General features: G+C 38.8%; 1 protein-coding gene across 6 annotated transcripts in view; it reads right to left on the reverse strand.

Annotated features, from left to right (window-relative positions):
* The window catches only part of dlgap1b (discs, large (Drosophila) homolog-associated protein 1b), a 183070-nt gene that overhangs the window by 1417 nt on the left and 154746 nt on the right, over positions 1-26907 (reverse strand). For all 6 annotated transcript variants that reach the window (XM_077244396.1, XM_077244398.1, XM_077244399.1 and 3 more), the window contains 5 exons: positions 9833-10218; positions 8660-8742; positions 2901-3316; positions 667-758; positions 282-434 (listed from right to left, as the gene is read on the reverse strand). In XM_077244396.1, coding sequence (XP_077100511.1) covers positions 282-434; positions 667-758; positions 2901-3316; positions 8660-8742; positions 9833-10218 — 1130 coding nt within the window. The remainder of the gene's footprint in view (positions 1-281; positions 435-666; positions 759-2900; positions 3317-8659; positions 8743-9832; positions 10219-26907) is intronic.

The following is a 26907-nucleotide window of genomic DNA, read 5'->3' on the forward strand; positions in this document are numbered from 1 at the left end:
GCTTCATCATAAAACACAATGACCTGTACGATTATTCAAAACTTTCCTTTTGCATGCCACAAAAACAACTAAGTCCCCACCCCTCACAGGGTCATTTTTAGCTTGCATCAAATTAAATATCACATCTACTCTGAAATATATTGAACAGTTTCAATAAACCAACCATGCAGCATCTTAAGAAATGTATGCAGCGTCGCGAATTGCGTTGTGTCAACTTTGGTATTCTTAGCCATTTTAAGAGAGTGCGTAATGCATCTGGATTTGTGATGTAAAATCTGTACCTTTCTCTCAGGAGGCTCCAGCGTTCTCCAGTTGTTAGCTTTCAGCTGGTGTAGCTCATCAAACTTCAGACTGATGTTCTCAATGGACAGCTGCAGCATATCCCAGAATCCTGCCAGATCTTGAGACACGGGCCGCGGATGGGCGTTGGGATTCTGACAGCCAGAGAACAGATTATACACAAAACATCTGTTATTGGCGTGGATAGTGGGGGGGGGGGGGGATTCAGATTTGGCTTATATTAATGCTACTAAGGCTAACACAGCCATTTAGCGGGGATGGGGGGGGGGTTCAGATTTGGCTTATATTAATGCTACTAAGGCTAACACAGCCACTCAGGGGCGGAGTCTGCTGTAATTGGCTAATGGATGTGTGCTTCATACATACCAAGTTTTCTTCACAGAGCTCCCGGAACTGCTGAAATTTCTGCGACATCAGCAGCTGAGCGCTCCCCACTGCACTACGTATCTTGCCGAGGACTAAACACACACAAAAAAAGAGAATCAGCTGTTGTAAACAACTTCAGTAAAACAAAAGTGCAGCAAGTAGCAAGTTGATTAGCACAGTATGAGAAACTATGTAATAACACAGCAGTGATTGTATGCGTTTGTGTTTCAAAGGCTTAGACAGCAAGTTAATGTTTAAATGCTGTCTCTTTGAAGCGAGAAGGGGGTCATAAATATCTAAGGCTTGGGAACTTAAATGCAGGAACCAGAGGAGCAGGGGGAGTGTTTACCATGCACACCAAACAAACACCAGCCAAAGCCAACGAGCCAAGAAATTCACGCACACACATACAGAACAAGAGTGCGATGTAAAAAGATAGATTGAGAGTGAAAGAAAGTAAATAGCATATCAGATTACCAAACAAGGGTGAATTCTCTTAAAGGAAACTAATGTTTGACATGTGGGGGTCATGTAAAGGCTTCCGCCGTGGCCTGAGGAGTGACTGCAGTGTGTCTCTGTGGATTGCTGTTTAAACAGTGATCTGACAAAATGAACTCGCTCTGTTTAACATATGCAGCAGCAAGAGACCATATGGCAAACAATGTGCTGTCATAGGACACGGAGATTAGCATATTTTATATATTCAGGGAAAGAGGGAAGGGTTAGAGAAGAGAGAGTGGAAGGAGACAGATATAGAAACTGAGAGGAAGAAGAAAATATACAGAGAAAGAGGGAGCGAAGGAAACGAGGGAGACGGGTGGCTCCCTGCTGGTAGAAATGTCTGGTATGTGAGAGGGAGACAGACAGGAGATAGATGAACAAGCAGGCTTTGTGACTGACACTAAGATGGTCACTGCGTTGTGTGTGTGGGTGTGTGAGCTTGAGCGGGGAAAAGGCGGGAAGTGGGAGAAAAAGAAACAGGCTGGCCGGAGGTAACTAGACTGTGAAATGACCTTGTGCACTGGTAGTTTTGTTGAAGTGGCTGATTATTCTTCAAACGACTTGTACACAGACTGTACAAATGTCACTATAAATGTAGTTTTGCAATCAAATGACTACTTGCCTTTAAAAATAAAATAGCGAATTCGGAAATTCAATAATTTATCTACAATAACCATTTTGCTACAATTACTTAGCTATATGTTTTAAACTAATTCAAAACCTAGTGAGTTGCCTACCTAGAAAGAATTTTGGGGGATCAAAGATGCATTTAGAACATTCAAATCGAACATGAATCTGCTAAAAAAGTGCTGTTGAACTGAAAAATTCCAGAAATGTAATTCTGTCATAACAACTCTCAGAGTGGTTGGCAAGGTAATAGTATGAGAATGTTGATAAATTTGGTCTTGGTGAAATAGATCTGCTACGGTAGAGCAAGTACGGGACTTGCTACTGCCAATACATACAAGACTTGCTATGAGCAAGTAAGACATGCTGCTACTCTTCAGTATAACATACATGAATTACCCGTAGCAGATCTATACAGGTGGAGCTGGGGAAGGTGGAGGGTTTCTGAAAGCGCACTGCACTGCTAAGGCAAATGCATATGCAAGTATTTGAAGGTTGAGGAGTAAGCTCATTGGCTACTGATAAAGGGGTGGTGATGGCGCAGTGGATAAGACACATGCCTTTGGTGTGAGCGACCCGGGTTCGAATCCACTGTGAGACACCAATGTGTCCTGAGCAAGACACTTAACCCCTAGTTGAACCTTAACCTCTGAAATATAGCAATTGTAAGTTGCTGTGGATAAAAGCGTCAGCTAAATGAATAAATGTAAATGTAAAGCCGTAACCAATCAGCCGTGCCCTATTGAGAATGCGTTTGAGTTTAGGACCCATTAACCTGCGCCATCTAGTTTCAATACAGAACTTTGTATTGCTGTTGAATCGAACATTGTAAATTAAACTATAATAGCCAAAAATGCTGCTGAAAAAAACATTCTGAATGAGTCTATAATGATAAAAATGCTATTAAATCAAACATTCTAAATGAGTATATAAAGCCCCAAAATGCTGTTGAATCAAATCTTATAAATGAATAATTAATGCCGAAAAATGCTTTTAAAATAAACATTCTAAATGAGTCTACTTCCCAGATCTATAATGCATAAAAATGCTGTCTAGATGGGCAGCCTACTACTTTTTTTTAGAGTCATTATCTCAGAGTTACTCACTGTCTTCCGGTAGCTCATTCTCTCGCTCATCCTGTTCCATCTGTTGGCACCAGCCCTCCATCCTCTCCACCTCTGCATGTAGTAGCTTCAGAAACCAGCGTCCGTCCTGCGGACACATAGAGACTGACACTTCACTTGCGTATTCCTCCTCCATGGCTCCATCCATCCAGGGGACCGGCGGGGGCAGAATGGATGGGTCGAAGCCTACGTCGGTGAAGTCATCCTGGATACAGGCATGGTAGTGGTTCCCAGAGCCCTGGATGCTGACAGTGGAAGTGGATGCATCCCGGGACGGCTGGCGGATAATGGGCCCCTGGTGGGTCTGCGTGAACTGGTCATCGCCGAGAACCTCCAGAAGGTCAAGATCGGCTTGAACGGCAGTGGTGACGCTGTTAGAACGTGTGACTCTGCGGTAGCTGGAAAGAAAAGATGAATAGTGTAGAATAGTTTGTGATCGAATCATTTAGCTAAATGTACATCTAATGCTCAGAAACAATGCTGACACAAACTTTTCAATTGCGCCGTTGACAATAACTAAGACAAGATAAAAAATGTGCGTCATAACAGTAATTAAAAACTATTTTAAGTAAACAGTAAACTATTTTAATTAAAACATACTGTTGACAAAAAATATGATGGGAAATATTAACACTTCATTAAGGATTTCAAGGACAATTCTTTTTTTTTTTGGGGGGGGGGGTGTCAGTAAGATTTTTTTAAAGGTTTTTGAAAGAAGTCTCTTTTGCTCATAAAGGCTGCATTTATTTGATCAAATATACAGTAAAAACATAATATTGTGAATTGATAAATATAAATATAAAATTTATAAAAGGTTATTATATTTATAACATTTCTTATTATTGTCAATGTTGAAAACAGTGTGCTGCTTAATATTTTTGTGGAAACCATTTAGTATATTTTTTCAGCATGTTTTGATGAAAATAAAGTTATAAAGAACAGCATATATTTGAAATAGAAATATTTTTTAACATTATAAAATGCTAAATAAAAGTATTAATTTATTTCAAATAAAATCTTACTGACCCAACCTTTTAAACGATAGTGTATATGTTGAATTTTGTTGTATGATGCTAAATAGTTAATGTTTGATATACATTATTCAAATATAATATATAACAATGGATGAATATGATGACAAAACATTGGCAAAAGTTAAAGAACATTTTAATCATAAAACAAACAAATATGAATTGTACCCAATTACGAAAAGTAAAAAAAAATTACTTATGATGTTCAAATAAATTACATTAATTGGATTGCAATTTTCTGTTGAAACGTCCTTCTAAGTGACTGTAGACTATGATATTGAATACAAGCATAACAAACACAGACATACACACATCTCCTCTCCTTTAGGAATAGAGAAGGATAAGATATCAAAGCGATCTGGCTTAGATCTGCTACTCTGTGTTTGCCTGGTGTGTGTGAGTGTGTGTGTGTGTGTGTGTGTGTGTGTGTGTGTGTGTGTGTGTGTGTGTGTGTGTACTGGAGAGGTATGACACCTGCTCTATTCAGATGCACTGAAGCACACTGACATCTTTCACCATACCCTGAGTGTGTGTCGCCTGTGTGTGCCCGTGCATCAGCGTTTGAATATTGAGATATTAAAAAGGCACAACAAAAAAACGATAGCACATACAGGTCATAAACTGCTAGGATTTCTTTATTCTTTTTCATGGACTTAGCAATCAGGGTTTTTATCCATCCATCTAGTAATCTGCGTCTGTTCTCCTCCACTACATTACTGAGTTCTGATATCTTTTTGAACCATTTGTTTTCCATTAAAGACCATTTTAGATTGTGTGTGTGTGTGTGTGTGCGTGTGTGTGTGTGTCTGTGTGGTGTGTGTGTGTCTGTGTGTGTGTGTGTGTGTGTGTGTCAGAAAGGCCTGTTTCATATCAGCTAACTACTTCCTGTAGAGAGGAAGAGAGACAAATAAAGGGTGCATGAGAGAGAGAGAGAGAGAGAGAGAGAGAGAGAGAGAGAGAGAGAGAGAGAGGAAAGTATTCATTTCTTGTTCCGCTCACATGGTAGTAATCATTGCCTTCTGTAAATCATATCATAAGAAAACGTTTGTGTGTGGGGGGGTGGGGGGGGGGGGGTCTTGTTCATAGTTAAATGTAACTATGGCAGACAGTTTTACAGCAGATTCTTTTCACATCTCTGAACCTGAAATACAATGTCCCCAAAGAATATTTGGACACTAATAATTAAATAATTAATGTCATTGTATTAGATGACAGATTATAAAACTAAATGCCAAATATTTGAAAGAAAAGTATTGGAGTATTGTTCATATGTTGATCTAAACTTGAGAGGAATACAGACTTTATACATCTATACACTGACATCAGTTTACCGGTGTACAACGACTGGACCTTTTGTAACAGTCATCCAATCAGGCTGAATCTGTATAATCCACGTGTGCATGAGACGGTCTGTGTACAGAGTGGGCTTGACGTTTAAGGCTGAAACTAACCTATGGTGCACTCAGTGCTTTACATATTAACTAAAGCTATCAATAGACATGAGAACACCCACACACACTCATGCTTCTTCTAGCAGAGGTGGGCCGCATGTTAAAGCCACTTGGACCACCACAGCACCAAAACTCCACAGGGTGTGACAGGGAAGACACCAGGGTCAGAAGGAATCTTTTTTTTTATTAAAAGACAATATTTACTTTAAAGAGCAAATTTACCTTTATGTTTTTTAAATTTATCTATCTATCTATCTATCTATCTATCTATCTATCTATCTATCTATCTATCTATCTATCTATCTATCTATCTATCTATCTATCTATCTATCTATCTATCTCTTTCTAATCTATCTATCTATCTATCTATCTATCTATCTATCTATCTATCTATCTATCTATCTATCTATCTATTTCTAATCTATCTATCTGTATATCTATCTGTATATCTATCTATCTATCTATCTATCTATCTATCTATCTATCTATCTATCTATCTATCTATCTATCTATCTATCTGTATATCTATCTATCTATCTATCTATCTATCTATCTATCTATCTATCTATCTATCTATCTATCTATCTATCTATCTATCTATGTCTGTCTGTCCATCCGTCCCTCTGTCTGTCTGTCTATCTATCTATCTCTCTCTTTCTAATCTATCTATCTATCTATCTATCTATCTATCTATCTATCTATCTATCTATCTATCTATCTATCTATCTATCTATCTATCTATCTATCTATCTATCTGACTGTCTGTCTATTTATGACAAGTGCTGGAGATCAACAGTTAGTCAATATGTGTTATCAAACATGTCTAACTACATGTTGTACTGCACCTCCCTAGAGCTAAAAAAAGTCAGGTGTAAGTGATTTGGGACACAGCCACAGGGGAAGATAACTCATTCCTTAATTCCCTTCGTTCCTACTGCACAGAGGAAGACTAAAGTGTATAACACGCTAAATGAGTCTCTCCATACAGTTCAAGGGCTCTGACTTCAGCAGGAAACAAGAGTAGACCTGTGCTAGGAGAGCTGTCTGTGTGTGTGTGTGCCGGTGTTTTACAGCTGTATTCCCTCTCAGTTACAAAGGCATGCTTCAGCAAAGTCCAAATACCGGCGACCTGTGCGAGTGTGTGTGGGTTATGTATGTCCCTCTCTCACTGTCTAGGAATCTGCTGCCCTCAACTCCTCAACGCTGGCAGTTACCAGCCACAACCTCAGTTGTTCCAACCCAAAGCTCAGTTCCTAAACCTGAAGCTACTTCACAGTCTACAGAGCCAGCCCCCTACTTACACAATCAAGAAAATATCTACAGTATTGGCCAAAATTATGGTATTTTTTTAATGACCCAATAAATTTGATTAAATCATCAAAATATGAGGAATATATAAATATATATATATATATATATATATATATATATATATATATATATATATATATATATATATATATATATATATATATATATATATATATATATAATGTGTGGGAAGAACAAAACACTTAACTTAGTTAAGGTATTTATCTGACAAAATAATTAGGGTTAACATGTCCCTATGCCGGACATAACTTTTGGCCTCTACTGTTTATGAGCATCATGCAGTGCTACTCACATGGGAAAGTTTGATGTAGCATGTTGCTAAACTAACACCACAACACTGTAAGATAGTAAAACAGTCCAATATTAAATTCCAAATTGTAATACTTATCAATATTGAACTAAAATAACTTGTATACTCACCAACATTTTAATGTTAGTATGTTGTTAAGCTAACAATGCAATACTCTAAAAATAAAAATGTATAAATGCTGGGTAAAATAGTCAATTTTAATGTAAACAAAATATTTTTTTAAACATAACAGAACTGAATGAAATATATTTAAAAACAGTGTTTCTACGTCAACACATTGCTAAGCTAACAACAATACACTAATAAGCCTAAAACACAACATACAGAAATATTGGGTAAAATGGTCTATTTTCCAGTTTTTTTTTCAGAAGCTTTGGCTCAATTCTCAAATGAGACTTTTTGTCTCTCAAAACAACAAGTTCAGATCTCCTAGCAATTAGTTTCTTGTTCACATCAGATTTGAATTTCTTATTGATTTGTTGTGTTTCGGCACATGTGTGCAAAAGAATCAGTACAATTTTCACAATGACTAAATGCACATGGCTTGTTGATCAAAACCGATGAGTTGATTCACAGTGAAACTGTCAAACTCTTCAAAACTTCTAAACATTCTTTCATTGTGTGAGGCATCACATGCAAAATTATCAATTCAATGATCAAAATCTGCCAGACATGATATATTCCATCAATATTACGATGTTTACTGTTTAGAGAATGTTAAGACTGTTTCGAAAAATGTGTGAGTGAGAAAAACTTAGATGTCTTTGTGTTGACAGTATGTCTGTAATGCCTCAAAATGCTCTCTATAGATAGTTCGCTAGGTTTTTAAGCAGAGCAACTGACTCTGAACATAACTGACTACTGTTTACATACAGTATGTGTGTGTGTGTATAACATTTGTTCTGGCATTTGATCTGTACTCTTGGGCAGCAATTTAGCTACGAGATGTGGATTTTACGATGCTTTGGCTGTAGCTGAACTTTAAGGGGAAAACACACAGAGACTGAACATCTTGTGGCCCTACCACTCTCTCTTGCACTCTACCTCCTCCTGGCTTTATGTCCCTCCCTCTCACAGGGTGCTAAAACAGTGACATCTGAGGGTGCGCGTGTCAGAGAAAGCAAAAGAAAGCGAGAGAGAGAGAGAGGGAAGACAGGGGGTCGATATTTGACCATGCCTGTGACCCAGAAGCCTGCCTTGCTTCATAATGGGCACAGCAACAGATGGCGGTGCACGTACACACAGACACACTCGCATACACACAGAGCAGCTGTCTCTCTGCCTCCCACTCCTTTACCCTTTCAGAAGGCCCCAGTGTCCAAACCACCATGATAGGGACAGCTGTGTGTGTGTGAAATAGAGAATGGGAGGGTCTTTGTCACAGGAACATGTGCTTGAAATGACATCTCTCTCTCTTTCACTTTCTTTGCTCTCTCTGCTTACAGCTTCCATTTTTTCAGAAGCTTTCATAGTCATTATCTTCACCGCTGTAATGTTTTGAATGACTTTGTCTTGTTTATATGAGCACATGATTGGAGATAAAGGCTAGAGATGTAATGGAATACTGGGGTGTGTGTGTGTATGATAGAGTGAGTGAGTGGGTGTAGATAAACTTACCTACTCTCCTCTTCTACTTGAATGCCGACAGACTGAAACTTGCAGTGTACTTCTGATTGGCTTGTTTCCTCAGGACCGTCAACCTTAACACACACACACACACACACACACGCACGCACGCACGCACGCACGCACGCACGCACGCACGCACGCACGCACGCACGCACGCACGCACGCACGCACGCACGCACGCACGCACGCACGCACGCACGCACGCACGCACACACACACACACACACACACACACACACACACACACACACACACACACACACACACACACAAACACACACACACACACACACACACACACACACACACACACAAACACACACACACACACACACACACTCAATATGGAGGCTGGGTGTCTACAGTAAATTTTGAATTGTTATTGTTAAATGTACTGCTGTATATTTGTTGTTGTTTGTACTTGAGGCCTTTTTAAATGGTCCTTTGTAAATATTTTAGTATCAAATGACGCAGGTATAAAGCAAGAAGTGATTACAAATATGAAAATTGTACACTTTATTGATGCATATTCAATAATCAGATAATGTACTGCAGATAAAAAGGCTATGTACCCAAACTTAGTACGCTGCCTACCTAGACATCATAGCATGTAAAAAACTGGCGTATACTCAATAACCAGAGAATATACTGCAGACAACGAATGTGCTCATAAAAACGCTCATAAAAGTATGCTGCCAACTAGACAGCATTCATTGTGTATCACAATGTAAACTACATAGATGACTACTCAATAATCAGAGACTATACTGCTGATTATTAATGACTAGACAGCATTTATGGGCATAGTGTACACTGTCTTAGAGCATACTAAATAATTCCAGTATATACTGTAAATAATGCCTGGCTGAATTTAAAATAGCACACTGGCATACTAATCTTACTATTTTTGCCAAATCTTTGTGTGGCAGACATAGTAGGACCAGTACACTATTCTGAAGGTTTTGAGAGACAGAGACAGTATTTTATTTTTCCACACACACAAGTAGTGTGTTGTTTACTTCTTATCTTGTAAACTGAAGTCTTGTAAACACTGCTGTGGTAAGCTCATATTTTATTCTCTGTTTTAAGTTTTCTTTGTTAGTCTATTATTGCTAGTCTGTAACCCTATAGGCAACGCAGATGAGAATGTGTGTGGCCAACCTGTATCCCTATGGACAGGCACTTCCTGAGGGCGTCTTTCTTAGCGTCCTGTGCAATGCGTGTGACGCTGGTGGCGCTGGCTGTGGTGATGGTGATGGTGCTGTTGGTCACATGTTGGCTGGCTGGGCCGTGGACTTGAGCGTTCGCTGCCTCAATGGCTGCCGTCAGGGCCTTCATGCTATCGATGCTCTCAGTGGAGTTGCTGAGGCCCGACTGGACCGCTGCTAAGGCCCGGTTTGCAGGGCCAGCACCGGTGAGCTCATTGTAGGCATCCTGTGCTGATTCTGTGCTGCTCTGGGCTGTTATAGAGATGTATGGTCTGGTGGGTGTTGACCTGGGTGGGACCGGGGGCGGAGTTTTCTTGTAGGTTGTTATACATGATGATACTGTGGAGTTGGAGGAAGTGATAGGTTACTAGGTGACAAAACTAAGTAGCGCATTCATCAGTTGACAATTTAGTTACATTAATTTAAGAGTCAAAATATGACAAGAAAATAATCGCAGGTTCATAATCTGAAAATGGACAAAAAGACGTGGAAATAAATTTAGAGTACCATGGACCTATTTGAAGTACTATAGAAAACAATACAATAGAATACAAGCACAGCAGAGATGAGTAGAAGTTCAGTGAAGTTGATGAGATAAGAATAAAGTTGCATACAGCAAAATAGAGTAGAACAACATTGGGAAGAAGAGAATAAAGTATAGAGGCATATAATAGTATAAAGTAAAACAGAATTCAGTAACGTTGAACATAACAAAGTTGAGTAAAGTAGAACACAGTTGAATAACTGCAGTTGAGCAGAAATAAATTACAGTAGAATAAATTAGAACAAAGTTTAGTGAAGTACATTAGAGTACAATGAAGTTGAGCCGAGGGGAACAGAGTAGAATAAAGTTGTGTATTAGCAGAAAGAGTAGAATAAGTTGAATAAAAAAAGTACAGTGGAGTAGCGAAATATAATAGAGTAGAACATAATAAAGTTGAGAAGAATAGCCTAAAGTAACCTAAAATGTAATAGAATGAGGTTAAGTAGAGTTTGAATAGAGTAGAGAATAAAGTACAATAACAATGTTTTGTACAGTAGAATAGACTGGCGTATAATAGAATAAATTAAGAGTAGAACATAATTTAATAAATTAGAGTAGCATAAAACAGAATAGCGAATAGGAGTTTAGTATAAAAACAAATAGAGCACATTAGAATAGAATTGAGTAGAATAAAGCATAAAAAAGTATAAGAATGCGAAGTAAGCATTTTTATGTCAGAGGATAGTAGTGTGCAGTAAGGTAGAGCATGCTTAGAGTACAGCACTGTAGAGTTGCAGAGTAAAACTACAAAAGGAGTTTGGCATTACTGTCCCAAAATCATCCATCTATTTCTGCTCTCTCTGTTCTTCCTGCCTGTATTGCTTAGAATAGCACAGCTGCTGGAGAAGACTAAACACACTGTGTGTGTGTGTGTGTGTGTGTGTGTGTGTGTGTGTGTGTGTGTGTGTGTGTGTGTGTGTGTGTGTGTGTGTGTGTGTGCGCGCGCGCGCGCGTGTGTGTGTGTGTGTGTGTGTGTGTGTGTGTGTGTGTGTGTGTGTGTGTGTGTGAGTGTGTTCAGAGACTAAACAGTGGCAGTCCATTTTCTTACAGCTCCCTCATTTCCTGCTTTTGGCAGGAGCAGGTTAGCGCAGGCCCAGACACACACAACACACACAACACACACACACACATACACACATACACATTACTCCTGGACACATGAAGGGAACGGATTAGATGGGAAGATCTCTCTTTTGCTTTACGACATCTGAGTGTACGAGAGTGCGTGTCTGTTTTAGATTATAGCACTGTAAGAAGATCATGCTCTGTGTTTTAACAGCTCTCTCTCTCTCTCTCTCTCTCTCACACACACACACACACACACACACACACACACACACACACACACACACACACACACACACACACACACACACACACACACACACACACACAGAAGGGATGTGGAACAGGTTTGTGACTGCTCCGTGTGTCTGAATCTATGTAAACTGGGTCACAGTGCATGCAGAAAGTAGGCCAGGCTTTCTCTTTAAACTATTACAGGAACCGAGCCGGGCACTGTGTGTGCTTGTTCTCACCTGTGTGTATGAGCCTGTGTCATGTGTCAAGCATGTATGTGTGTGTTCTCTGACCCACCCAGTCCTGCGGTTTTTTTCTAAAGCCTTTCCTCTCTCGCTCGCTCTCTCTTTCTATGTGACAAAGGCAAACCACAGGTCAAATAGCCCAAAACATCCAGCCACCTGGAGCCCTTTAAAATACAGATGTAAGTTTCCAAGCTAAAAACAGTCTGGATTTTTTTTTTATTATCTTATCACACAATAGTAATAGCCTTGAGAATCTCATTACCAAATATAAATATTCTTCCTGTCTTTGTTTAAATAGATGAATACAAATATAAATGTAAACTATATGTAAAACATAAATGCACACTACCGTGCCAAAGTTTGGGTTATAATATTTTAAAATGCTTTTATAAGAAATCACATATGCTCAAAATGAGTTTATTTGATCTAAAATACATTGAAATATTATTATAATTTAAAAATGACCGTTTTCTATTTTAATATATTTTTAAAATGCAATTAATTATTGCGATGGAAAAGCTGCATTTGCAGCATTATTACTCTAGTCTTTAGTGTCACATGATCCTTCAGAAAAAATATATACTATGCTGAATTAGTGCTCAAGAAACATTTTGTTATTTCTTATCAATGTTGACAACAATAATTGTGCTGCCTAATATTTTTGTGGAAAATCGTTTTATTGCAGGATTCTTCGATGAACAGAAAGTTCAAAGAATAGCATTTATTTGAAATAGAAATGTTTTGTAATATTATACTGTCACTTTTGATCAATTTAATGCATCCTTCCTGAATAAAGGTATTAATTTCTTTTTTTTTAAAATAACTGAACCCAAACTTTTTAATGGTAGTCTTATATAAATACAAAAAACAACACACACACACACACACACAAGCGCATGCACACACGTTATGTTTTCATGTTTTATGGGGACTTTATATAGACATAATGATTTTTATACTGCACAAACTGTATATTCTGTTGCCTATCCCTAAACCTACTCATCACAGAAAACTTTCATTTTTATATTTTCAAGAAACAGCACTTAGTGTAATTAAGCTGTTTTCCATATGGGGAACAAAACATTTCCTCACAAGGACTTTGGATAAGGCCAACCTTGTGTCCCCATAACGTAGGGTTTACCAGGACACACACACACACACACACACACACACACACACACACACACACACACACACACACACACACACACACACACACACACACACACACACACATGCCCCATCTGCACAAAAGCATGCCAGGAAGGTCAACGGGTTGTCTGGACTCCACAAAGTGAAGAGGAAGTCAGTTGCCAGAGAGCTGTCAAAGTCTTTTTAGAGGCCAAAACGTCTCAAAAACAGTGTTTTTCTAACATGGACAACCGCAGTATGATATATTCTCTAACACCAGATGTGTAGGACACATCCCAAACGACTTTATTTTCACCTACACGTGTGCACACATACGCACACAAAAAAGGCAGGGAATAAAAACAAGTCATGCCATGTTAGCGGCATTACTGACTACCTCACAGTTTCCACGGATACACTTTGATGTTTGGATCATGGAAGCGTCACGCCTCCAAAACCACACACACACACACACACACACACACACACACACACACACACACACACACACACACACACACACACACACACACACACACACACACACACACACACACACACACACACACACACACACACACACACGCTCTCAAGGCCATCGTGTTTATCCAACAGTTGGGAAGTGGAGTGTGATAGAGAATTCCTGAACTCCAGCAGGCAAGAACGGAGAAAGAAAAACTCCCCAAAATGCTTTCGTCCAACTTTCTCTCAACAAAACGGTCTTAACATCTGCCGCTCGTCCAACACAATCCATGCGCTACTGCAAACAAATGCAGCAACTAATTCTGGGGATTGGAGTTAAACTCTCTGAAAGTTCAGATCAAATCTGAGAGCGAGTGATGTGAAAACTAAACCGCACGCATGCATGCTAGCTTTGCAGCAATTCAGCCTGTTGGTTGAACATTAATTGGCTGCGTTCTTGGCCGATAAAGTATTTCTCATTTCAAAAGAGTGAAAGAATGAGCGAGAGGTTAAGGAGGAGGAGGAGAGGGACTCTGTGAATGACAAAACCCCTTTTGGCCCCCGGCCCACAAACTCCTCTTTGTGAGGCACTTCAAACGAGCGGCCGACGGAGGAGTGTGAATGGTGAATCTCCTGGCTAAAAAACACACTACCCCCCGCCCGGGCCAGCGCTGTATCAAAGACGTCCCCTGCTCAACCCCCTTCACTTCCCCCCCCCCTCTATCATCCATTCATTCCTTCTTTTCGGCCCCTGCCCGGAGAAACTCCCCTTTCAGCCTCATGCTTTATTAGGAGGGGAGATTGAACGCACCTCTGGGCATCATGACGTCTGGATGCGGACGAGTGCGACGTGAGTGTGTGTGTGTGCTTGTGTGGAAGCGACAAAAACGATAAAACTTATTCAAACAGGTTAGTTGGGCTCCCTCTAGCAGATGCTAAGGGGAATTATCGCAAAACACAAAGCGCTATAAAGCCAGAGGAGGGGCCGCAGTGTGTTTGTGTGTGTGTGTGTGTGTGTGTGTGTGTGTGTGTGTGTGTGTGTGTGTGTGTTTGTAAGCAGGCCAGGGTGCAGAATGACAGTTCGGGCCAGCTGCCGTGTGTTTAGAAAGGGGCTGGTCACCGTTCATCTTTCTCTCTGTTCTTTGCTCTCTTTTTCCAAAGCCAGCTGGAGTCCTTTGTGATAGTGTAGCCGTGGAAACAAGGGGGAACATGAAATCCGTGGCCTTTCTATAAAAACAGCGTGTGCGTGTAAAAAAAAACAAAAATAGAGATAAAAACAGACCAGCCAGTTTTGAAAAAAAAACAACAACCTTTTTTTAGCACTTTTTTTTGTTGCTAACTGCTAACTGTAAACTGTGTGAGTGGATGTGTTTACTAACAGTGTGCCTGACCTACTTTTGCTTGTTCTAAGTTCATACACATGGCCAGTTTCCCCGCAGCTGTCAATCAGTGACAAACACACCCATACACGCTTACAAACAAACACACACGCATGCGCAAACACTTGGCCGACAGGTGACACATTAAGTGCCATAATCATAGTTCAAAGAAGGAATAAAACACAGACTAGACAGTTTATGGCAGTTCAATTACGTAAGTGTGAGATTATATATGTGCCGTGGTTTATAAAATAAAATAAAATACATAAAATAAAATACATAAAATACATAAAACAAATAAAATAAAATACATACTATAAATGAATAAAATCTAAATGCAAAAATATTTATAATTTCATTAAATTATTAATTTATTAAAACAAATTATAAAAAATTAAATATTTAATTTTTAAAAAAAAAAAACAAATACTATTTGAAGGCAAAATAATAAAACAAAATAAATAGCATTTTCTTTCTGAATGTATAAATACACAAATAAAATAAAACATTATATTTTCTAAATGAAAAGGTAATGAGCTTTGAAACCTTAACTTTACTCTTCAAAGTTAATGGGAGTAGGTATCTGCAGGGGTGCAAGATCTTAAGTGATGAATATCTTTCTCTCAAGTTTGTAAAGACAGACATGCCCTGGAGGAGGACAAGAGAGGCAAGAATAAATGAGGGGAGAGAGAAAGACACACACACACACAGACACACACACACACACACACACACACACACACACACACACACACACACACACACACACACACACACACACACACACAGTAAAAGAGGATGAGATTAGTTTTACCGGCCCATTTGCTTTAGTTCCTGTCAAGCATTCCTGACACCAGTCAAAGTGAGAACACACACAGACACCAAAACCATTCTGAACTATAGGATACACAAAGACACAATAAAACCGCGAGACACATTCAACTTGACAGAAGTCTAAAATTTAATTTAATACACACGCACACTCCTGAAACACAAATGATCTCTGCCTTTACACTCCCTAATCAGTCTACATACCTGTCTGATTACACATCTGCTTGACGGCTCACCAAGTGTGAGTGTTTTTGTGTTTGTATAAGGATAGATGCATCCTGCATTGCTCTCCTCCAGGAATGAAACCCAACTGACAGGAAGATACACACTCACATGTACCTAGATATCTAAATATATAAATACTAAAAGAGCTAATTATATTTTGTAAATCAAAGACCATACAAACACACACACACACACACACACACACATATATGTAATATATATATATGTGTGTGTGGGTATGGTCTTTGATATATATATATATATATATATATATATATATATATTTAATTACTAAACAAAGAATTAAATAAATTATATTGGTTTACCAATTATATATATACTATATATAAAGTATATAAATATATATAATGCTTATTTTTAAATACCTAATACAGAATATTTATATTTATTTATATATATAATTGTATATATAATCATAAAATATTATAAAATTAAAAAACAATATAATTATCTTTATTTTTAAATACTTACCTAACACTAAATATTCATATATATTTTTATATTAAAATATTTATATTTATTTAGTAAATATAGTAATTAAGTAATTATATTTTAAAGAAATGTAAAATATTATATAAATGGAGTAATATATACATATGTAATTTAAATATTTCACAATATATATATATATATTATTACATATGTTAATTTATTGTTAAATAATTATAATATTATTATTCAATTCTTTACTTAAGAAATATTTGAAATGTATTTTGAATACAGCTTACTTACTTAAAAATAACTAATTAATATATTATTTAAAAATAGATAGATAGATAGATAGATAGATAGATAGATAGATAGATAGATAGATAAATAGATAAAAAGCTATATAAGTAACTATGGAATGTATGAACTTAGTGTGTGTTTGTGTTCATTTGAAGGTCTTTAGGTCGAGATCTTGTACATCTCAAGAGGTCAGAGGCCTGACACTCATGCATTTACATCTAAATACAAAGGAATGTGGTCAAAAGTTCACACCCCGACTTTTATATGCAGCACACCCAACCCGCAACTCATGAGATGAGCCATGAATGAATTAAAATAAATGTACTGTAATCTGAGCAGCAGTACTGATTTTAATCTACCAACTTTCCAGCTGACTAACCACCCAAATAATTACCCGTAACTCACCTATCTCTCGTTCCTTCTCTCTTTCCCCCCACTCCCCATCTTTCCCTCTGCGGTTTGTTCTCTTTATGCTTTGTGTCTCCAGGTTTGACCTCTGACCCTTGGTATCCTGTGAGAGGGGGGGTGGGGTGGGGAAAGAACCCGCTTGTGTGTGGTGGAGGGGTGTGTGTAGTTTTTGTGAAGAGTGTGTTAGTGCTGGTTTAGGGTTATTCCAAGATTGAAGTGGTCTTTAGGAGACTTAAGAGACCCCCGACACTCACACTCACACGCGCGCGCACACACACACACACACACACACACACACACACACACACACACACACACACACAGGGGGTTGGGGGTGAGTGGGCAAGAATGCAAGGAACAAACGAGGAGCCCAGCAGGAGTGCAGGAATGCAATGCATTGTGTTACAAAGACTTCCTAAACTACTAAAGTAGAACCTCACACACACACACACACACACACACACACACACACACACACACACACACACACACACACACACACACACACACACACACACACCTCTTCCCATAAACTAATGTAGAGTCAATCCAAATGGCATCTTGTAATTTTTGGCTTTTTATAAATGCATGTTTTGAGACTTCAGCGCCAAAGTGATATATGCCATTATAGGACCCTCCCAAAACTTTTAGGGGCAAAAAAACACACATACAGAGAGAATCAGAGGACCCTTTCTGAAAGAGTAGAGACGGTCTGTAATTAAGGTTTGCCCCACCCTCGCAGTGAAAACCTAAACCATTCAACCAACTCTCTCTCTCTCTCTCTCTCTCTCTCTCTCCCTCTCTCTCTCACACACACACAGAGGAGAGAAGAGAAGAGAAGAGAAGAGAAGAGAAGAGAAGAGAAGAGAAGAGAAGAGAAGAGAAGAGAAGAGAAGAGAAGAGAAGAGAAGAGAAGAGAAGAGAAGAGAAGAGAAGAGAAGAGAAGAGAAGAGACAGGAGTTTCCTGTGACAGGATCATGTCAACAACCGCACTTCCTTTCTGTGTGGCCTGAATCAAAGCATAGTGATTCTCAAAGAGAGGCCGTTAAGTTGTAATTACGTAAAGTGCACGGTCATCAAACAGTCAAGAGAACTCAGAATCACTCTCCAAAAACAGACTCAGATGCCACTAGTTTCTGGAGAGAGAAAAAAATCTTCTAATAGTCAGTGTATTTTTGTAACACTAAAAAGCATGTTAAAATGAGGTAATGAACAGATAATTCATAATTGACATTGTGACACTGACAGACCACATTCCGCTAGATTTTGCAAGTGAACCGACTTATCCGACTACGACGGATAGTTCACCCAAAAATGAAAATTCCGTCATCATTTACTCACCCTCAAGTTGTTCCAAATCTGTAGGAATTTCTTTCTTCTGCTGAACATAAAAGAAGATATTTTGAAGAATGTGGGTAATTAAGCAGTTGACGGAAGCCATTGACCTCCATAGTATTTTTTACCCATATTATAGAAGTCAATGGCGACCATCAGCTGTTTAGTACCAACATTCTTCAAAATATCTTCTTTTATGTTCCTTGAGGGTGAGGAAAAATGATGACGGAATTTTAATTTTTGGGTGAACTATCCCTTTAAGGTTCCAGCATGTGTCAGAACGTGTCATTGTGTACACATCGCCACCTACAGGATGAAAATAAAAGTGTTGAAATGCACACCTCAAAATTAATAACACAGCTGACACCACATTTATTTTTACAGACCAGTCTTCAGTGTCACGTGATCCTTCAGAAATCATTCTAATATACTGATTTGGTGCTCAAGAAACATTTCTTATTATTACCAATTTTGAAAACAATGATATTTTTGTGGAAACCGTGACATTTTATTATTATATTTATTAATGCCTTTACTGTCTTTAGATCAACTTATTGCATCAATGCATAATCCTCTCATATACATAGAAAATAATGTATAATAGGAAACATACAGACCTATCTACTTTTTGAAATTTATCATAGAATAAAAACGTTGTTTTGAAATTGAGGAAATAAGCCATGATATTATTTGCTTCCCTGTTCAGACCAACGCAAAGAAATAAAAAAACAAATATTTTAAGATAAAATAATACTCTTACATGTATGTTCGTGACTAAGATGTACATTTCAGTAAGTGTGTGTGTGTGTGTGTGTGTGTGTGTGTGTGTGTGTGTGTGTGTGTGTGTGTGTGTGTGTGTGTGTGTGTAACTGAGGCAGAAATGCATGAGATCATCTCCTCTGTAATGTCTATTAAAAGGTAACCTTCGGGTCATAGATTTAGAGGAGGGATTCATATGAAAGCTTGAAGATTATGGGTGTTTGTGTATTTTTCTGCATGCCCACACTAGTAGAGCATTTCAGACAGTGTGTTCATTATGTCGCTTTCTCACTGACACCCTCTTTCATGTCTCTTTCTCTCACATACACATACATACTTACACAGGCTGATTAACTCCGGGGAGGAAGAGGAAATCATATAAATCTTAGAGCTTTTGAGACATGATGTTTAAGTATAAATCAGCACAGCACCTTTCATTCTGAGTGAGGGGAGTGCCTGAAAGGAAATGATTATTTGTGCGGCTGAGAGAGAGAAAGAGAGCGAGACGGTGACTGAGGAAGGGAGGGAGAGAGAGAGGATGAAAAGTAGCAAGACTGTTTAACTGAAATGTCTAACTGAGTGATTTGTGAAGTCTGGAAAGATGGGCTGTCCTATAGCCAGAGCCACACACACACACACACACACACACACACACACACACACACACACACACACACACACACACACACACACACACACACACACACACACACACACACACACACAAACTAAATTTTTCAAAGCAAAACTATCACCCTTAATCATTTACGCTACAATATGAGTATACAGCACAAACAAATGTGCGAAAAATACACTAAATGGGCATCTTTACATTACTTTTGTAAAATTACATCTAAGCGCGTAGATCATGTGACCAGTGTTGTTGTTTATCTAAAAATAAAACTATTAAAAATCATTTTCGTTAATTGAAATAAAACTAAAATACAAAAATATTACATGAAAAGTTTAACTCAAAGTAAACAAAAAATTAGAAATGCAGCCTCGGCAACTAACTGAAATGAAAGTACTAAAATTATTACGACTATTATTTAAATAAAAATACATTAAAGCTAATTATAAATATTAAAAAACGATTAAAATGGCAAAAGTATAAAAAACAAAATTGCTTAAACTCAAACAAAATAAAAGTTCATTCAAAATAATAAATGCTGTAATAGCATTTAAGTAATAGTAAAACAACACTGAAAGTGGCATTAGAGTAGAAGACTATTATATTTTAAAACAATCACTATATTGTGAACTGCATCATCCACTGAAATGTACACTTATAAAAATAAAGGTTCTTTATGGGCATTGGTGGTTCCATGAAGAACCAGAACCTTTCCATGGCACAAAAGTTAGGTTACTTTATGGTGGAAAAAGGTTCTATAGATTATTAAAACGTGCTTATGCAAGAGAGAGAAAAAAAGATTATTTTAGGAGAATCTAAAAACTCCTTTTTGGAACCTTTATTTTTAAGAGTGTAGTAGGCAGTAGGCCTGTTGATTTCAAACACGTGATGTTCTCCACTCTGTCTCTGCCCTACACCGCCCTCTTCTGCTCAAAACCTGCACTGTTCACTAACAACACAATATGCATTTTCAACGGGTTTAGTTAGGCTACTTGTATTACAATTATATTAAATGTATGACGATTATTTTCTTTTGGTCTTTGCAGAAAATCAGCTTTGAGTTCAAAAATATTGATTTGTCTCTTATTACTCCAAAGAACTTTTATTACTTTTTTGGATCAATATGAGAGTCATCAGACTCTGTGTAATGAGAATATAATCGATAATGTTAAGATCATATCTTAGTGAGTGTCTGTATTGATCGACTGGAGGGCCTGTTTATGATATCACTGCTGTCATCTATGGCATTCTGAGTCTCTGATACAATCTCTCCTTTTAGACAGGACGACATCGAAATGAAATCGGCACTAAAAAACACCATTATGATGCAGTCAGGTCTATTTTGGTCTTCCGGTTTGAATTGCCACAGCATGAAGGTTCAATCTTACGGATTTATGAATGAACCACTTGTTTTAAAATCTTAACAGTCTACTGACATTTGTTATGACCTCTCGCTTCAAACATTATAATGCTCATGATAACTTTCGTTAAAAGTAGGGTAGGCAATTTTCAGAGAAGCTAGCAATAGCAAGTTAGCTTTGAAAGCATTAGATCCAACCCTCCCTTCAGAGCGTCTCCAAAGCCACATCTCCTTCAAAACCCATGAACAGTACAGCAGGGAGAAAACAAGCGTCACGTGAGATGGCATTAAACTACCTCATGTCTCGAAGCCCATAACAGTACAATAATAATCAACATAAACAACCTAAAGAACGCTGACCTGTACCACCTGACTACTGCAGATTCATTTCGCCATTGACGCAGCCATAGAAACGCATACATTCGAGTCACGAAACGTTCCAATTATAACGTCACGGGTTTCAATCCCATCCAAATTACAGTTATTACGGTGTGAACAAAGTATAAGCTTGTTTTTTTGGTTAAGGAGGAACTGTAAAAGGCGGTTGCTGTTTTCGGTTGCGGTGTTCGGTGACTGAGGTCTGTCTAACTCTGCATAGCATGAAACGCGCTGATGATGACGTGTGATGTCATCAGGATGTGAAGAGACTTTCAACCAGCATAACAAGAAAATGTTTCTGGAACAGATCGCCTACCCTGCCTTTAACTCTACAATAATAAATCTACTTGGCCAGATAATTACTCTATGACAGCGATGCCTAAGAATATATAGAGCTACCGCATAAACGGAGTTTCAAACACAAAATTCAAACATTTACAGCTTGTTTCTTGGAGCAAAGACTACATCAAAACAAGTCAAAACAACAGCAATCTCTAATAAAACAAGATCAAATAAAAACAAAACAAAAAAGGAGAAAATGAGAGATAATTAAATGACATCATCCCATCCTCTTTTTACCGGATCAACAGTTTAAATGAATTAGTTGCCGTGGAAACAGCAGCATCCTCATTCTGGGAAATTTTTTGCTCAGGTCATTTTTATTTCTATTACACTGCAGACATCTTGACCCTAAATAACAACAACACAGCGTCATGACAATGTTTTTTTCTACATTCCAGTTAGATGTTAAACGAGTCTTCTGTATGGTTGAACTGGAAATAGCCTACACAAACACCGGCAACAGCTGTTATTTATAGAAACCTGCATGCGGCCGTGACAGGATACCGAGACCATTTCAAATGAATGGGATCTCTCAGACTCAGAACTGAAACTTGGATGGTTGAGCCATGTGGGCTCTCACATGAAAAATACACCCATGAATGCTGACCCAGTTTTCTGGCCAGGTTTTGGGAGAACTACACCTCAACTTTTGGGATAATTTGCACCAGTATGGAAAAAAGTGGAATCACACATAAAAGGGCAACGCAATAACAAGCAAATGGTCTCACCTCTCTGAGTTTCTTTGTTTCTGTAGGCTGTAGGCCTATGTGTATTTTTGAGCCCTGCCTGACACCTGCTCCCTAATATCACATATGACATACAAAAATAGACCGATGCTGGACAGATTTCAGTATCTCTCCCCCTCTCAAACATACACAACAAAGCCATCATTGCCATTTTGTATTGATAAATAGATCATCTTTTTTTATTATTAATAAGCTATTTTATGTTATTATTTGAATTAAAATCTGTTCATTTTACATCACCATTATATTGTTGATATTATATAGTTAATAATAATTGTATTATTATTTATTTAAAATTATATAATTATTAATGTCTAGTTCTGAAGTAGTTAAACGATTCATAGGCTAATAATAAGCTTATAAACTGGATATTAACTCGCATCAGTCCATTGCACTGTGAGTAAGCAAAATGTCCTCATAGTTGTGCATCACCTCAGTCAATACAAACAACCAAACACAAACAAAAAATGACGAGAGAGAGGGAGTGAGAGAGAGAGAGAGAGAGAGAGAGAGAGAGAGAGAGAGAGAGAGACTACTCACAGAGGCGGCGGATCCAGGAGTCACACATACCCTGTAATTTTCGGTAAAAGGTAACCGGAGAGAGAACGAGAGAGAACAGTTCCTGAATGAATCTTCGGGATCTAGTGATAAACTCCAGCTTGGCTCTGTCTCTGAATGGGAGCTATAATGACGCTGCACTGAGTTAACGCTCGCGCTCGGTGGATCGAGCTGCTAGTTCAGTTACGGGCGGGTACGGGACCGGCCCACACCGTCACATCCGTTAAATACACCGATTCCCGTACCGGCCAAACATGAATGAGCCTGCGGGAGTTCCCACCACACTGAACTGACTAACCTCATATGGGCTAATAAAATAAAATAAAATAAAATAAAAACACTCATAGGTGGGCTAATTTATGTGAAATATAACTAAAAACCTACCAAATAAACATAAGGGGAAATGGGATTTTTAAAAAGTCGTATAGGCTATCGTTATAGGTTTAAACTGTCATCTCAAATAACAGTAATTGTGTTTTAGTTGAAAATATACTGCATGAATCCTGTCAATCCATGCACAGTCATCTTATGTCAACAATCAACTTACTTTAAATGTAGCCTACCCTATATCATTATTAGTAAAGTTTACATTTTATATCCCATAGGGAGATTTGGATATTTTCTTTTGTGTTCAACAGAAGCAAGCAACTCGTACAGGTTTGGAACACGAGGGCGAGTAAATGATGACAGATTTAAATTTTTTGGCTTAAATATCCCTTTAAAACATGCATTTGTATGTAAGCTAGTATTAAATAGCAGTCAGAGTGTGTGCTCGAGCCCGCCCTCGTGTGGTTGAAAAAAAGAACAGTAACACAACGCCCGTATGTTTCACCTCGCTCATTCTCCTCATCTCCTCTGACTTCGACAAGAACTGTTGCCGCAAATTTAAGTCGTTTTGCACGCGTGTTTCGGGCGTGCTGTTTCCTTGCGGCTTAAAATAATTAAATACGGTAAAATAATAAACTTTCAAAAGTCTGAACCTAAAGTCGGATATGCCAATCAATTTATTAACATAACGAAAAATAAAACATTTCTTCAAATAATGACTTACTCAAGCCAGTCTCCATTACACGCCGTGTCTCACGGTCAAAAACCATGCCCCTCGCTGTGCGGCACACCTTCCCTAATTAACCCACTGGTGGCAGATCACAGCGCTATCCTATCACCATACACAGAATGGCTCCAACAAGAACGGAGCCTCACTCTTACCCCTTTTCCACCAAGGCAGAGCTGGTGCTGGTTCGGAGCCAGAGCCTAGTTTCAATTCGGTTCTTTGGTTTTCCACACGCAAAGCACCAGCTCCGAACCAGGAAAAGTGGTTCTTAAGTAGCACCAAATCATTGCTGGTCTACCCTTTTCCACCAACAAGAACCGGGTGCTGGTTCAGAGCCAGAGCCAAAGCTGGTTCAGAGTGGGTTCGACTGACGAGTTTAATAAGAACCGATTTGCCTTTCCACCGGCTAGAGAGCCACAACAGAGCCAAATCTTACGTCACTGTATACGTCTCATGTTGCCCAGCAACGCTAGTGCGGTAGCGCCAAACAGTACGCCAGGCTTGTTCGAGATGCATCGGCTTCTCGCAGATCGATCTCCGCATGACATCAAAGCGCTGCGATAGCGATCTAAAAGCACAAGGAGTCGTATGTTCTCCAAACACTCCCGCAGCTCCGATCGGTCCGCGCCGCTCCGATGCATCTCGAACAAGCCATCAACAATAACGGACGTTGCAATACTATGGATGCTCATGGGTTTACAAAATACATCGGAGTCCAACGCGTTTGTGCAGCTCGCCGTAACTTACATAGACGGATATTTATAATCGAGCTGCTATTAGCTCGACTAGCTGCTATTTAAAAATGGCGGTCACAAGTTTCTATTCGTCTTGTTGGTCACGGTAACCCCGCCCCCAGCCCCTGACGCAAGTGGTTCTTACTTGGCTCTGTTCTAGACCAGCAATTATTTGGTGCTACTTAAGAACCACTTTTCCTGGTTCGGAGCTGGTGCTTTGCGTGTGGAAAACCAAAGAACCGAATTGAAACTAGGCTCTGGCTCCGAACCAGCACCAGCTCTGGCTTGGTGGAAAAGGGGTAGAACAGAGCCAAGTAAGAACCACTTGCGTCAGGGGCTGGGGGCGGGGTTACCGTGACCAACAAGAGGAATAGAAACTTGTGACCGCCATTTTTAAATAGCAGCTAGTCGAGCTAATAGCAGCTCGATTATAAATATCCGTCTATGTAAGTTACGGCGAGCTGCACAAACGCGTTGGACTCCGATGTATTTTGTAAACCCATGAGCATCCACAGTATTGCAACGTCCGTTATTGTTGATGGCTTGTTCGAGATGCATCGGAGCGGCGCGGACCGATCGGAGCTGCGGGAGTGTTTGGAGAACATACGACTCCTTGTGCTTTTAGATCGCTATCGCAGTGCTTTGATGTCATGCGGAGATCGATCTGCGAGAAGCCGATGCATCTCGAACAAGCCTGGCGTACTGTTTGGCGCTACCGCACTAGCGTTGCTGGGCAACATGAGACGTATACAGTGTCGTAAGATCTGGCTCTGTTGTGGCTCTCTAGCCGGTGGAAAGGCAAATCGGTTCTTATTAAGCTCGTCAGTCGAACCCACTCTGAACCAGCTTTGGCTCTGGCTCTGAACCAGCACCCGGTTCTTGTTGGTGGAAAAGGGGTATCTGTGTTTCTGCAGATTTTAATATAGGCCTAATGTAATTCCATATAGCCTTGCTCCCACTGTAATTCCATGCTTCTTGAAAAGACAAACAACCTCATGACATACATTTAGAAGCTATAGAGAAACCTCTCATAGAAATCAATTTTAATACTAACATAATGGTGACACTATTTAATTTGAAAATAAACGTGATTGATTCAGAGATAAACATGTTTTGTCCGGCTTTAGGCTTTCCAGCAGTGAGGACCTTCAAATGTCCTTACAAGCTGCTATTTGATGTTTCACTCCATTTTATTAATGGGACTTTAAATAGAAATATAGTAAAATCTACACACACACACACACACACACACACACACGTGAAGAGGATATCAATGGCACGCGCGCTCACACACACACGTAAAGAGGATATCAATATATATATCCCGTCTTCATGGATCAGGTAAAGCTTTTCTTCCTTGATTTAGATTGTTGTGTGAAAGAAATATTTTGTCAGAACTTTGTATTTTTTTAAGAGACAATACAGCTATTTCAATATGTCACCAAATAGCAATCTGATGTATAGTAACACAATAATGTAATTAGGCTTTGGGGGGAAATGTGTTACTAACACATGTAAAGACATTTATAATGTTACAAAAGATGTCTGTTTCAACAAATGCTGTTCTTTTGGGGTCTCTCTTCTTAAAATAATTCTGAAAAAGAAGGGCATCACAGTTTCCACAAAAATATTATGCAGCACAGCAGTTTTACATTGATAATAATATGAAAATGTTTCTTAAGCTCCAAATCAACATATTAAAATGATTTCTGAATCATCATGTGAAAATGAAGACTGGAGTAATGATGCTGAAAACGCAGCGTTTATTTATTTTTCATATAAATGTGAGTATAATAGACTTCCTGTTTCTGAAGAAACTTGTTTAAAGCTCCAGTAGGTCACTTTTGTAAACAAATA

Source organism: Siphateles boraxobius, unplaced genomic scaffold (genome assembly GCF_051911475.1).
Source record: "Siphateles boraxobius isolate OS27281-9 unplaced genomic scaffold, OSU_SipBor_1 26, whole genome shotgun sequence".
NCBI classification, from domain to species: domain Eukaryota; kingdom Metazoa; phylum Chordata; class Actinopteri; order Cypriniformes; family Leuciscidae; genus Siphateles; species Siphateles boraxobius.